The following is a 14,917-nucleotide window of genomic DNA, read 5'->3' as shown; positions in this document are numbered from 1 at the left end:
TCCATCTGAGCAAGAGAATTATATAACTTGACTCCGTTTCACATTATTTTAGAACATTCACTTGAAAATTACTTTCGTGAAAATTAATCACTTTGTGAGATTCGCGTAATGTTACAAATATCCTAGTTTTGGAGAGTTTTGCGGAGCTTCTGCATATTAACTATGACCTAGAGGTATCTGACAGACTGAAGGACTTCACAGTGTAATCAGCGAGGAGCCTATTTGAGCAGTAACCGGTTACGTAATACCGCATATTTGCAACGTGTTCCTCTTCGCAGCTGGTGGTTCGTCAGATAATCCGGATTAAGCCGCAATTTAAATCGGGCTATGCGACCGGACCGCGGGGTTAGATTTAGTTTAAAATCCAGTTCTCTGGCATTACGCGCCGCGCTCATAACGAACGTGAGTATAATACGAAACTCGTTATGATATAACAAAAACATTTTACACGAAATATTTATTAAGAGCTGTACATTACAGAGCCGCGCGCTATATTCGCTCTTGCTTCTTTTACATTGAAGAAAACAGTTTTATATTTAATAAAATTCAGCAATAAACTACGGATGCACGTAAATATCTCATACGTTACATTAAACGCTTCTCGTTTCGTTAAACGTAATTTATATATACGTTAGAACGTTAACTGTATTCATTTTGTTAGGCTGATTACATTAAGTACAAATAATTGATTTAATTGGTGAATATCGCTACGTATTCGTTAGTTAAAAATTCGCGGTGTACGGAAATTAATATTCAATATAATATTCCACGTAATAATCGGTATATAAATTTTAAAATCTTTTACGGCGCGCTGGAGTACGTACATACGTGCAGAGAGAGAGACGAGCGAGGGCGCTGGGGTGGGGGAAAGGTAGAGCGCTAGGGTGGGGAAGGAGCGAGCGGGCGCAGCGGGGAGCTCACTCTCTCACTCGCGCTCGAGGACGGAAGGTACAGACACGAGGTGCTCCACATATACCGGCGGTAATACTCGAATTTGACGAGCGAAGATGCGACTCGTCGACATATTGCTTCTCCGAGGACTGCTCCGTACGCACGAAGCAGTCGCGGGCAGCTTTTATCCCTGCGAAGTAAGTGTATTCTCATTTGCGCGATAATTCTAGACGCTTTTTCGGGACGATTATCATGAGTGACGAACGATCGGCGTAGGCTCTTTTCGACCAAGCTCCGGACTTGATATTGAACAATTAATAACCCGTACCGGATTTAGTGTAATAGCACGTGTAATATTCCGTACGAATTGTTTTGGGCAGAAGGTCATTGTTGCGTAGCGGGCGCGGGCGAGCGCCAGCGGCGTACGTGATTCACGCAATGTGACGTCATGTCTTTAAGGTCGCAGCGAGCGCTAGCGGCGTACGTTGCGTGTTGTCGCGCGGTGTTCACGTGATTGTCGAGCGCGCAGGTAGAGCGCAGCTTAGTCCGCACTAAACAAACATCGTAAGGTCTTCGCTATCAGGAATTTAACTTTCGGGAAGGATAATACTGCGTGTATCGTACCTAGGAAGGTTAATATTCGTTCTTTTGATGTATCTATTGCTTGATTTACTTTACATTACGTAGTAACTCGCATCATTGGTACAATCTCGTCGCGTAGATAATTGATCAACCGACTAATCTGCAAATGTTAATTGTAAAACTTATTTTTCTGTTTCAGATTAAGATCGAGAAAGGAAGCGAATGTACCGTCGTCGCCGAATATACGTCGTCGCCGAATATACTAAACGAACCGCAGCCGGTTCGTCGGGTTTTTTCGGGAGTGCCGCTAAACAGTATCGCGCGATATTAATTTTTCCGGGCGTTTCGCGAGTATCCTGTCCGCGGGAGATGACTGCACGACAATCTGAGAGGAGGAGGAGGCCTCGGAAAGGCATCCTGCTTCGTCGGAGGGACCCCAGGGTAAGTATCGCTTTTTCCGAACACAAAATTAATTATTTCCTCCTTCGATTACAAATAATTTTTTATATTTTTAATTATTTAATTAATAAAATACTTAGAAACGCAAATAAAATTTTTTTTAAGCATTGAAAATTATTTTCAGCACTCCTACATTAAAGTTTTAACTTTTATGTTTCAGATCAAGAAAGGAAGGGAATGTGCCGTTATCGCCGAACATATGATAAACGAACCGGTTCGTCGGGTTTTTTTCGGGAGTGCCGCAGAAAAGTGCCGCGCGATATTAATTTTTCCGGGGTGTCGCGAGTGTCCTACGCGGAAGGATGACTCGTCACGTCCCATCTGAGTGGAGGAGGAGGCCTCGGAAAGGCATCCTGCTTCAGCGGAGCAACTTTAGGGTAAATATCAATTTTTTACGAGAACAAAATTATTAATTTTCCGTTTTGATTACGAATAACTTTTTTTATTTTTTATTATTTAATTTATAAGCTACTTAGAAGCGCGAATAAATTTTTTTTTAAGCATTGGAAATTATTTTCAGCACCTCTACATTAAAAATTTTATTTTTATGTTACAGGATCATCGTAGCTGTAACTCCGCTGCTGCGCATCAATCGGTGAGTCGAATTTTTATATTTTTTAACTTAGAATCGTGAAAAAGCAACGTGTTCACTAGTTAAAAATCAGGCCGAGTTCCGTAATTCTCGCAAATTAAATAAAACCGACTAATTTCACTTGATATTCTATTGTCGATTCGAAGCGATAAATAAAACATTGCAGACAATAAACTTACTCTCTTTACGCCCAAGATTTTCCATGTAAATATGCACATACATTTTTCCAATATTGAATTTGAATTTTAAATTTAGCTAAACCAAATATTCTTGAAACATAAAATACACGTACCATACGTATACATGTATATGTGTAACCGTATAGAATATTTTTGTCCGCCTACATTGAGCAAATTTCCCGCAGCAAGAGCGCGGTGAAAGAGGCGCGCAAAAGAGAGAGTCGTGGAATTTAAAGCGCTCTGCGAAGCTTGCCATCGTCTTATTCTTCCGCAATAAGGGAAAGACTTTTGCGCCTTTATATCGGCGAAAATGTATATTTCCCGCAATATTCATCGGGAAAATACGCTCGACGTTTGTGCAGGGATAGCTCGTACGTGATAGAAATGATATACGGGCTGTATTTTTTTATTATTTCATACGATAGACCGTCGTCCCCCGCGTGAGCAATACGCGCAATCGGCCATTTCCACGGACCGCTTTCAAAAGCACGGTTGTATTTTTCTATCGTGCGCTTCAGCCGCGTTCCGTGAACTCCAATTTCACGCACGAAATACCCTCGAGCATAATTCACATCAATATCATATAATACTTGAATTAAATCTCGCGATGAAGAAGGAGAGAAACTTTTCTCTCCCAGCGACGCGGCAGAATTCCAGTTGGAAAACTTAACACTGTTTACGGATAAAATGATTTAAAGTTTTAATCGAATTATATCCGCTTAGATCTCCTCCTCGCGAAATACCTCCGCCTTCAATATTTTTGCCCATACATAATTCGATAATATGACGGCGGGACGATGCTCCATATACGATGTTTAAGCGCTAATGGAGCCCTGTCGTAGCTCGGGGCGTTTAAGTTGTATCAGGCGACTTCGGGGGGAGAAGGGGGAAGCTCCGAGGAGCGAAAGTTACGGGAGGGAAGATAAAAGTGATAAGAAAGTTTGAACCCACTTACCGTTCGGCACCGTCGGCGGTTTTTTCGTTTGTACCCTCGCTGTTGCGTTGTTCACCTGTCGATTTAAGAAGAAGTAGATATTAGAGTAACCAAAATTTCTCTCCAAATCGAAAAATTTCCATTTAACATCGCCCATCCTCAGAATCCGCGCGTTGGCCTTGGTAAAGAAATAAAATAAAAAAAAAAAAATTTTTTTTAATTATTGCATTTAATCGCGAAGGTAGTTGCCGTCCATCAGCGGCCAATTAGGTTAAAAAAAATTCAAAAACGCGATAGAACTATGATTTAATTAGAATTAATTATTAACGAGGAATCGGAGAGACTTCCACCGAAGCACTCGCGAGCGTGTCCGGTAATTATTCCAAGTATTAATGAAACCGAACCGCGGTCGCGTGAAAGCGATGTTAAGTCACGGAAAATTCGTCTGACAATCAGTCGAATAAAATGTGAGGAACTTTAGCAATTTCGCGGGGCCGGGCGCGCGGATCCTGTAATCAAATATGCATTGTTCGATGCAGAATCGGATTTGCAGGGTGCAATTTGCAGCTCTGCGGGTCGGACTTTGTTCACGAAATTGTGATTTTAGTTCAAATTTGGCTCACGCGATAATGCGTATGATTATACACATCCCTGGCTGCTGCATCGAACAAGCGGGTTATAAGTAATATTTAATAAACGATTAAAAGTTTTGTAGGCGGTTGCACGTTAATTTTGCCCTAATTACATTCCTTCGGCGCAACCGGTTTTCAATTAGATTCATATCAAGTTCGGCAAATTGTGATCATTGTTTCGCAATACGTATTAATTACACAAATTGTGTACGTCGCGGAGTGGTATACATATATTTTCACAATGATGGGTGATTAAAACGTGCAAACGCCACAAGTTTTCACTTGAATTCGGAGACTTTTAATTCTTTACTTTAGTAATCGATCGAAGAATTTTCAGCAACGTGTAACTTTCGGCGAAACGCAAATTCAGAAAATCAAATTCGCGTACCGTAATTATACTTCAAAGTACGTCCGAGTTCAAGGAATATTATCTTAAAATTAACAAACGTGTAACAATGTGTAAAAATCTCTTTCCAAAATAAAAGAGATTTTCTCTTTTGCAATTTCCAACTTCCAAAAGAATAAAAAAAGAAAATAAAATATAAAAAGATACTGTACAACGTTATGATAAATTGAACGAGCGACTTTATAGTTTTTTTTTTTTTTTACCTCCACACAAACGTATTCGAATGATAAATGTATATCGGAATAGATTTTACACGTCACGTCTGTTTTCGAGCTGAAACCCGTCGAAAACTGTATTTTCATGTAGAACGGAAAAATACTATTCGCTATATTCGACGTTACGGTTATTTCAGAAGCTGGAAAAGGCAAAAGTTTCTTCGCGGTCGACGAATTCAACGCTCTGGTAACGATCGGCGATTTGTTATCCGATAATGTTTGCATTATGTCACTTACGTTTATTTGTCGCTTTCTAATAAGCGTTACAATGTTGCATACGACCGGGCGTATCGATCCGTGAACTAAATATCGACAATAAAACGATTCTAGTCCTCGTATGCGCCGCCGACTAATACAGCGGCCGCGTACAATACGCGCTTAAATAGCGCGCGAACAATTCTCGCGTTTAATCTCGTCGACTCGCAAAGAGAGCTTTTACATGCGCGTCAATTGTTGAGAGAAAGAGAGAGAAAGAGAGAGAAGGCATAGCGGAGCAGCACGACGGGTTGGTTAAATAAAAGTCAAACGTGTCGAAGGGCGCAGCTAATTTGTTTTATTATGCGCTTTGCGGATATCAGTTTCGCGAGACAGTTTAATGAAAGTAATAAAATAAAAAAAAATCAACAGGAGGAAAAAAAAACCAATTGCTCTTTCGCGCATCTGTCGAATTCTCTCCGGCTTCTCTCTCTCTCTCTTTCTCTCTCTCTTTCCGGCATAACCGAGAAAACAATGGGCGCAAGCCTTCCGTCGGTTCCCGATTATTTCAATTTCGCTCAAGTACCTTCGCGTCTGGCAAAAAGGGACAAGTTCCCGAATGCAGCGCGACTTGTTTCTCGTTCTTTATCGAAGAACGCTTCGCTTACCATGGGTTCTTCCGCACCGCTTTTTGCGTTCTCTCCACCTACCTATCTAACAACCCCAGCTGCCCGCCTTCTCGTTTTCCTGTCCCACTTTGTGCCCACTTCAACCGGGAATACTATCGAGACACAAAGGATCTGGCGATATCGTATCGTACGGCATCGCGACGTTTCCACGTTTCAAACGCGGTACGAAAACACACGTTCGATTCAGAGCAAATGTTGCCCCGAGGCCAGGTGACGTCGGGCTTGAATCTTGTAAGTTCTTACCGATACACTTTGCTCGCTTTGACAGTTTTCCGTTGCAAATAATCGTTTTAGAAGCTATGACAATTCAATTACCCGTAGCGAGTAAACATTCGCAAAATTTCTCGTCGTACTCCCTTTGAATATAACTTCGAAGTAACTTCGTACGTTAAGAAAAAAAAATTATCTCTCTCACGACTGAAATCCCCTCGGCAGCGCCGAGTGAAATTTATCCGCTCGTTTGCGAATTCGCGGTAACCGAAACGCATCTTGAACCAGCGTTCGTGTATCGACTCTCACGAGGATTGTGAGTTACGGGGCTTACTTAGGCCAATCACGCCCGGCCTCTGCGTGCGGGGCGTATCGTCGAGCAATTTGCATTTTACGATCTTGTTTCCGGTAACGAAGGTTTTGGTGGTCGTCGTACATCTCGCGTCATAGGTAGAGCGTGGCTAAGCGAACATTATTGGAAAATGAAGACCACCCATCGGTGGACGGGGTTGAATGACGGTATAAATTTTCGCGCGACTATTCTCATCGTTCATTTAGACTAGAAAATTGAGATGATAATACTGTGACATATTTGAATTATTATTAGTCGCATTAATGTCTTTAAAACCCATCTGAGTGGAAAAAAGTTAAAAAAAAAAATTTATCTCAATTTTCTCTTCTTTTACAAACTTTTATTTTTTATTTATTTATTTTTTTTTTTTTTATTTGATTTCTGTCAATGTCTAAATGCGACGTGCGACGCCGTGAAATGTAACGCTGCTAAAATCGCGTACAACGATGTTTTAGTGCGCAAACAAACAAGCGGGGCACGAACCGGGGGATATATTCAAATCGCGCAAATCGATCCGCGCCGATAATAAACAAGCGTGTCCATGCGTGAGCCACCTTGTTCTGTCAAACAATCGCCGACACGCCGGCGAATTTTTGTTTCGCGCGAATCAACGTATCGCATTCAGCAGAGTTCAGCCGACGGAAAGCACCGCGAGCGATGCGCGACCCCGGAATCCCCGCGATTGTTCTGCAAATTATACGCTAATATTAATGATACCGAGCTGACGTCAACGGGCGTTTCAATTTCGGGCCGTTATCACTTGCACCCCTTTACGCGTGCACCTCGGTGAAACGCGCCGCATGCACTCGACACACCGCTGATCCGCAATTATTCCGACTGCAATAAAATAAAATCGCGGTCAAGTTCTTCTTTCCGATACTCCTTTGAAACGCAAATATAACCGGATAAAATAAATATTTAGCTCTTACGAAAAATGGGGTCAACGTTTCTATTTAGCTCGCAATTTTAATATCGCGGTTAATTCAAGCGTATTAATATTCGTTCGATTAATATTTAATGACGGATATGTACGTAAATGTACGATGTAAGTGCACCGTGCAAAATTCAAGCGATCGAGACGTAGGTGTGGGAGATCGATATCTCCGTATATCGCGTTCTCGCCCTTGATGGATCTTGGCGTACGGCCGAGGAGGGCCCTAAAGAGACAGTCACGGTCTTACGTGACCTTATTGATTCGGCGGGGAGGGGGAAAAAAATTATGGATGCAGGCCACTGAATAATATGCAAACGGCGGTATTGCACCGGAAAAGAAAAAAAAAAAAAAAAAAAAGAAAAAATCCATCGACGGCCTTGTTAGATCGCTGTCTATGTGTGCAACGCGAAGTACCGCCTAAAATTACACGTAAATCAATATCACGGGACTCTCTCCGTTCTCTGATCAATGTTATCACATATTTAATCTCGAGCGGTCTGCTTTATGCTCGCATTATATGCGATTCTTACGGTAAACTAAAACTGAGAATTACGCAAGCGTGTTTAACTCTAAACGCACGGTCGTAATAACAAGCTGCAATATTATCTCGCGGAATATATAATTACCATGGCGTTAATTACAATTGCTAATTAAACTTGCGCAACGAAAATACACTTCTCGATAATAAGACGATCGATGAGACAAAGATTTATTCTTCAGATAACGACTTCTCCTCGAAATTTTCCAATAAAGAAAAGTAAAAAAAAAAAATAGAAAAAAAAAGGAACATATCTCTTCCGCGTCAATTCCCGGCTTAATGAAATACCATTTACTTCTATCCTGCATAATACCACCATCGCGCGGTGCAATTGGCTGCGGGCGGCGGGCCGACGAAGGTAGAATGGCCGGCATTAATCAAGACCCGGGGGTACAAGGACGATCGGCATTCGAAGGATTTAACAATCGACGCGATTCTCCCCGGTAACTTCTACCCGGGGAATCCGCCCCGCGTTTCCCAAGCACTTTCTCGCTCCGAGGGGAAGCAGCTTCGATCCAAACTTACGAGTTACCTTCGAGAACGGGCGCAGGCGGCCAGGTCGAATAAGCGAAATGGCACTTTGGAAATTTCGAGCAGCCTCGCCTCGTTCGCCTTCGACGAGCGGGGCATCTGCATAAATTTGACTTGCTAAGACCGAAAACTCGACCACCGCCGGACTGCGGCCGTTCGTTCGATGGGTGGGCGCGCGGTAGGGTAAGGTACCTGTCGTTAATACCGGAAGTGATGTACGTAACCTATGACCGCCCGACGTCACCACTTCTGCCGGGTCGTGTTAGGATCGGTGCGGCGAAAATGCACCGAGGTAATCGAAGTCCCACTTTCCCATCCTCCACCCACCTCCCCTTATCGCCGGTCTATTGGTCATTTTGCTTGCTTACTAACCCGATACCCGTGCTACACCCGTGACCCTAATGGAGAAACTGCTCCTTCGCCGCGCCTGGCCGTCCGCGTTATCAGGCGAAGACTTTCCCGTCGTCCCAGCGTTCTTTAATCCGCTTGCGATCTTCTAATCTGTTACGCAACTCTTCCGAGCCGCTGTCTGCTTACACAGCTTTTTAACCGGGTATACGGCGCACTTAGCAGGATTATGCGAAAAATATACCGACACTTAAGACGTCTTCTCCTCGTTTCGAAAAGTACGAATTTTACCTCCAAGACAAATTTTCGACGGCGGTAATAAAGAATCAGACGCCAAGAATAAAATAACCCGCGGCAGCGCAGTCTCGTTGGATATTGCGAGAATAATAATGAACGAGGGGAAAACTGAGGGCTTCTTTTTCTTTTTCTTGTTTTTTTACAATTCTCAAACACGCGACGCTTGTTATAATTTCGAGAAATCCGTTACCGTTGTTTGCGCAACTCCTTCCTTCCTTCCTTCCTTCCTTCGGGTCGTCGTCACGGTCGAATTTTCGACGAGTTATAAAATCGCGATAGCGGAAATGCTCTTTTCCAATTCCGTTCGCGGGAGCCGCGTATGAATTTTTCATGCGCGATTTAATCGCCGATTCACCGATCTGCCTTTGCCGGCGCCCGTATTTGCACGTTACCGCGTAAAAGCACCGTGCCCTACGGCGACGACGTCGTCGTTGACCCAGAATGTCGACTACTCCTTTGCATCTTCAGGAAGAGCTTTTTCCGACCCCTTAACCGACGCCAGCCGTTTCACCAAGGCCAGGCTCGTTAAATCGCATTCACGTCGCGCGTGCAGCGGCAACCATAATTCCCGATCTCTCTCTCTCTCTCTTTCTCTCTCTCGCGGCGCGTGCACGATGTCTTCGAAGTCTTTTCCGTCCTCCCCATATCGTTTATCTCGATCGAGCGAAATATCTCGTGCGCGCAAAACTACGCGGATACAATTCACAAGGACGCGGTAGCAAATGTTGCGCGTAAAGCGGCCCATTTACTTTTCCACGACCACCTAAATCGCAGCGCATGCACGACGTTCACGTCGAAGCACTGCGCTCAATGACTACGTCGAGGCGCTATTCCTTCCGCATATCTCGTCACTTACGTATTCAAATTTATTTCACTTCTTCCTCCGCGCGCGAAAAGCCGTTCCTAAATTCTTCGCGCGCTGGTATACGTCACGGAACCCAGGGCGGGTGGCACGCTCGGCTTATTCGTCCTCGTCGCGCTGCTTTTTGCCCCCCTCTCGCCTGTCTATTTTAGATCGTCCTACGGCGGTATTAACATCGTCATTATCCGTGCGTTCGACCCGGAATGCCAGCCACTCGCAAGCTATAGAACACGGCCGTTTCTTTCGGCGACACTTCTTACCGTTCCCCCCTCCCGCCCCCCCTCTGTTAGGTTCTTGCTCGTTAATCCGCATTCTTCGCCTTGGCGGGTCGGCGTAATTCCAGGCTTCCGCAGCCTCTGTGTCATTTGTCATAGCGCGCGGGTAAATCGCGTTGGATTATGCATTCGAGGCTGTTCCTTAGCTGAACCGCCATAAGCACTTATCGCCCGGCCGATCGACTCGCTTCAAATGCCCCCGTGTGGATTTTCCGCTACACGCGACGCTTTTTGCGCGCTATCGACGGATCTACTCTAGTTTTTATCAGAGACAAATGCCCGGGCGATATCTCGACAGACAGAAACGTCAGGAGACAAGAAGAATCATCATCGTGATCCCCGGCTCGCTATCCGCCAGCGTGGTGAGTGCGAAAGGTCGAAGATAAATGAATACTACGTACTCGTCAATGATAAGATCGAAAGTTTATAACCCGCGGACTTATAAAGGGAAAGAGCCGCGCGCGAAAAAAAAAAAAAAAAGCCCGTTGCGTTTAATCGAAGGCGCACCTACGTGCCTGGGTTTCCCGAAATATCTCGGTTCCGACGCGATTATGAAAGATCGGAAGTTATTATGAGGTATCTTGTATCTTAATCTCGTGAAGCTCGCGAGGCTTTAAACTGGAAAATGAACGAGCGGAAAAGAAAAGAAAAAAAAAAAAAAAAACAAGATAACGAACGGAAGAAAGTCGACGCGAGGCAAGAACGGGCGCCGCGCCTTCAGAAACGGTAACGAGTCGACGGGACAATGCGAGACGACGATTACAAAGGGCGTTCATTAAGATAATGAGCCATTGAGTTTGATATCTGCCGATTGCCGCGAGCATCTGCCTCTCGTCGCGAAAGCGGCAAGCCTTTAAACTTGCTCGCCAAACAAGTCAGCTTTCCGTGAATGTTCGATCCTCCCCTTTCCCGATTACGGAAGAACCCCCCATCGGTCTTTCGCGGCACGTTTCCGCGGCGGAATTTGCGTTCTCGATCTGTAGTTTGCGAGCGCGGACGAAACAAGGAACGAAGATAGCGAGTGGCGGCGACGCAGAAATAGGTACCGCGAAATCGATAGGCGGACTCGATGCAGCTCGAAAGGCGTGCTCGACGGCAAGTTCCGTCGCGTGTTGAAAATTAATAACGAGCGAGCAGAAGTCCGCCTCGCTCGGGAAATAATATCGTCGCTTTATTTCGTAATACTCGTTCGGGTTGCGCCAGGGAAGCCGCGGCGCGCTTCCGCGAAATCTTGCCGCGTAAATTATGCCTCCGGCGAATTTGCGCTCCGAAGTTACGCCGCGGGGAATCGTGCTAGACGCGAAGCGGCGCCCGCGTTTGCGCCCGTTAATATTTATTATCATTATCGCCGGTGCTTGACGCGGTCGTGTCGATAATAATGTATGGACGACAAACTCCTTCCGCATCCGGCGCCCGCTCGTGTACTCATAAATTTCTTCCACTCCCAATTTTCCTCGCGCTCCTCCGCGCTTTTCTCATCGATTTCCTCGATTCTCGGAATCCACGGAATAAACGCCGCGAATAAATATGCCGATGAACGATTCTGAAACTTTCGCGAACGAGGCGCTCGTCCTCCGCTTGCCGAAGGAGGGGAGGATTGTGCCCGTTAAATTACGTGTGAAATGCGAACGTGCGTGGCGTTTACTGACCCGTAACAAAGGCAGGTCGGAGTCGCGGCTTCGTTATCACGACGAAACGCAAAGTCGCGCGGCGTCTAATCAACGCGGCCGAAGTTAACTTCGCGACTTTTGTCGCACTCGCGGATCCGACGACCGAAGTCATTGAATCGAGTTACCGTTCTGGAATTATTTAGGGCTTGAGAGAGACCCGGGGACATTAAAAAGTTGCGCCGGCAATTAAGAAGTCACTCAGAGGACACTAACTGATAAAAAGCTCGTCTGCCTTGAGGGACGAAAGATTTGCAAAAGGCTAATTGTGCGTCCTTTTAAATTTTCGCATCTCACCCACCTCCCCCTCCCGCCCTTCCTCGGTAAAATGCTACAATAAATGCATCGTCGATCGTCGTAAGTTTCGAGGAAAATTTTCGTCTGAATTTTTATTTCCGGCGTCCCTTCGGAAACCTCGCTGGAAATTAATGCAGAAAACCGGAAAAAAAAAAGGCGCGGTCTCTAATTTAAGATCGCTCTCTAATCTTTTCCGCAATTAAAGTGCTACGCCACGTTCGTGAGAAAATTACGCGTAAAAGAATTCTCGTTAGAGCTCGTTCTTTTTGCGATTCCCCGCCATCTCGTTATTCCGCCGGTCGGCGTTTCAGCGTCCACGCCTCGTTTTTAACCTCTTGCTCTACGACAGCTCTTAGAAAATTCAACAAAGGCCCCGGGGGCGCTTAGCGTCCGAGTGAAACGGGTCAAACGTCACACAAGAATGATGACGTACGAGATATAATCGTTTTAAAACCACTCTCGCGCACATTTTAATTGGCAACGGTGCGAAGATCTTTTCATAGTTGCGCGCGCAGTTCTCTCTTCGCAAAGAGAAGAAACCTTCGATCGCGCGGCATAAATAAAATGCAAATTGCTCGTGAAAGAAACGCCATTATTGCGCCATTATCACGTGTAATTAGCGCAGTTTTTTTTTTCTTTTCTTTTTTTTTTATTTCGATTTTCCCCAACTGCCACTTGCGAAAGTACTTGAGCTTTTGTCTCGTCGACTCTTACGTTCTTATACATCTACGAAGTTTACGCTCGGCATTAGGTATTCTAAACGTATTGTATTTTTATCAGTTACGTCGTAAATATATCGCAAGTAGGATTATTTTGGAAGAAAGTAAGCGCTACGCGCGTGCCGATCGAAAAGAATTAAAAAAAAAAAAATAAAAAAACATATACTGACTGAATAAAAGTAATAAAAGAAAGACACTGTTAAACAATAAAAATCGTGTGACGAAATATTTACAACGACTGCATCCTGTTTCTTCTGCAGGCTTCAAAATATCCCTCGGGGGAGAGAAAAATATAATTTTCGATAAAAATGTATAACTTTAATTGAAACAATTTTCTCTGTTTTCATCCTCGAAATAAATATTTCGTCACCGCGGAGCATATAAAAGTGCACTCCGATAGAAGTAGCCTGACGAAAAAAAGCTGTTAAAAGTTTCATTCGCGTACGCTAAAAATGCAAAACGAGTGTGAAAAAGTAATCGAAAGAAAAAGAAATAAGATTAAAAAAAAAAAAAAATTTTTTTTAAAGAGAAAAAAAAAATATAAGCTTAATCTACCAGTGAAAAATCGATCACGGCACGGTTTACGTGTATCGCGTGAGAGAGCGGGCAGTGCGAGTTGTATTTCTCATTATACACATATGAGTCCGGCTTTTTGCTTCGCCGGTAAACGATTTCCGTTGCGATGTGATTTTCCTTACCTTTTCGGACACTTAGCGAGGTCCTTTTTCAGTGGCCCCCTCAGTGTCCCACGATCAGCGCTTGCCCGTTAATCTCTCTCTCTCTCTCTCTCGCTTTATCTCCCGATCGGTCGATCATATCGGATCGACTATCTGTTTCTCTCTTTCTCGCTCGCTCTCTCAGATTTTTCAATCGTGTACTATTCAGTACGAGTCTTTCGCTCGCTCTTTTCTACCTTTTTACCCGCTCTTTCGTTCGCGCAGAAGCTCTCTATAGAACAACAGGAGATCTGCGTGAGACACGACCGTATTTTGCAATTGTCTTTCGTTTTGTTCCGCTTTTGTGCTCCTGGTTACTCTCTTTCCCGCGGTAACCGAACCCGACACAACGGCCCGGATTGTCCGACCAGCAGATTTTCCAGCTCCTTTGTATGCGGTTCGTTTACTCGCCGTTCGACGACTGCCGCGTTGTCTCGAGCGCGCGTCCACCCCTTCAACTTCGCTCACTTTGCATCCGGAGGCCACCGCTAACGTCGGGATCCTTTTCCCCTTTTCTTTCTTTAACAAGACTGATCGACGTGCGCGACAGTGCACTAACATCGCGGATTTGTAGCCAAGCGCTTAAAATACTAACAATTCGATGTGACATTTCTGAATCCTGCGTTGGCAAGCAACCTCCGGATGCTCTTTTTGATTTTTTTTTTTTTCCTCTTTCTTTTCGTTTTAAGTGTATTAACGAATATTCTTCGAGACGGAAGGATTGGCAACAGCTTGTCGTAGTTTTCGAAAAATTTATAACATTTTAAACTCGGAGATTTGAAAATAAAATTTAGGTATCTCGCGAAGATGAGAGCTCGAAGCTCGCGTGATTTTTACGAAATTGTCGCGAAAGCCGTAGAATTCCATTGGTGCAGGAAATCGACGAGTCGCAAAAGGTCGGGGCTTTCAAGCTTTAATTGAGCCATTAAAGTCGCAATAAGAAGGCCTGCCTGATCAAACGGACGCTATTATCGAACCGGAAAAAATCCGAAGGAGTAATCACTGGCCGTGATTCAAGAATATAATCCTATTATGTCCGGAAAGCAATATAATGACGATAGAAGAAGACGCGCTCTTTCCTCGGATGCGATTTCCTTTGCGCCGTTCTTTTGATAGTAACTCCGGATATTAAAAGAAAAAAAAAAATAGCGACGTCTTTTTGCTACATCAAGAATTTTATAAAATAGAAAAAAAAAAAAAAATAATCGGCGCAGCGAAGCAAATAAACTTTCACGTAAAATAATCGAAGGATATCCGTTCGTGTTTGCGTAATATTGTAATCTACTCGAAGACGCGGTTGCAAGCTAAAACGAAGCTAAACCGATGGTTTACACGACACGTACGGAGACTGGCGCGGCCCGACAAGCTGCTCCAGCCATCGTGAGAAGATAATTAAT

At 44.3% G+C, this 14,917-nt stretch overlaps 1 protein-coding gene across 9 annotated transcripts in view; it reads right to left on the bottom strand.

Moving 5' to 3' along the window:
- The window catches only part of LOC139104044 (RNA binding protein fox-1 homolog 3), a 256,372-nt gene that overhangs the window by 53,760 nt on the left and 187,695 nt on the right, over nucleotides 1-14,917 (bottom strand). For all 9 annotated transcript variants that reach the window (XM_070659263.1, XM_070659264.1, XM_070659261.1 and 6 more), the window contains one exon: nucleotides 3,659-3,713. In XM_070659263.1, coding sequence (XP_070515364.1) covers nucleotides 3,659-3,713 — 55 coding nt within the window. The remainder of the gene's footprint in view (nucleotides 1-3,658; nucleotides 3,714-14,917) is intronic.

Source organism: Cardiocondyla obscurior, linkage group LG07, assembly GCF_019399895.1.
Source record: "Cardiocondyla obscurior isolate alpha-2009 linkage group LG07, Cobs3.1, whole genome shotgun sequence".
Classification (NCBI taxonomy): domain Eukaryota; kingdom Metazoa; phylum Arthropoda; class Insecta; order Hymenoptera; family Formicidae; genus Cardiocondyla; species Cardiocondyla obscurior.
Note: the sequence above shows the minus strand (reverse complement) of the source record. Positions and strands in the feature narration are given on the sequence as shown.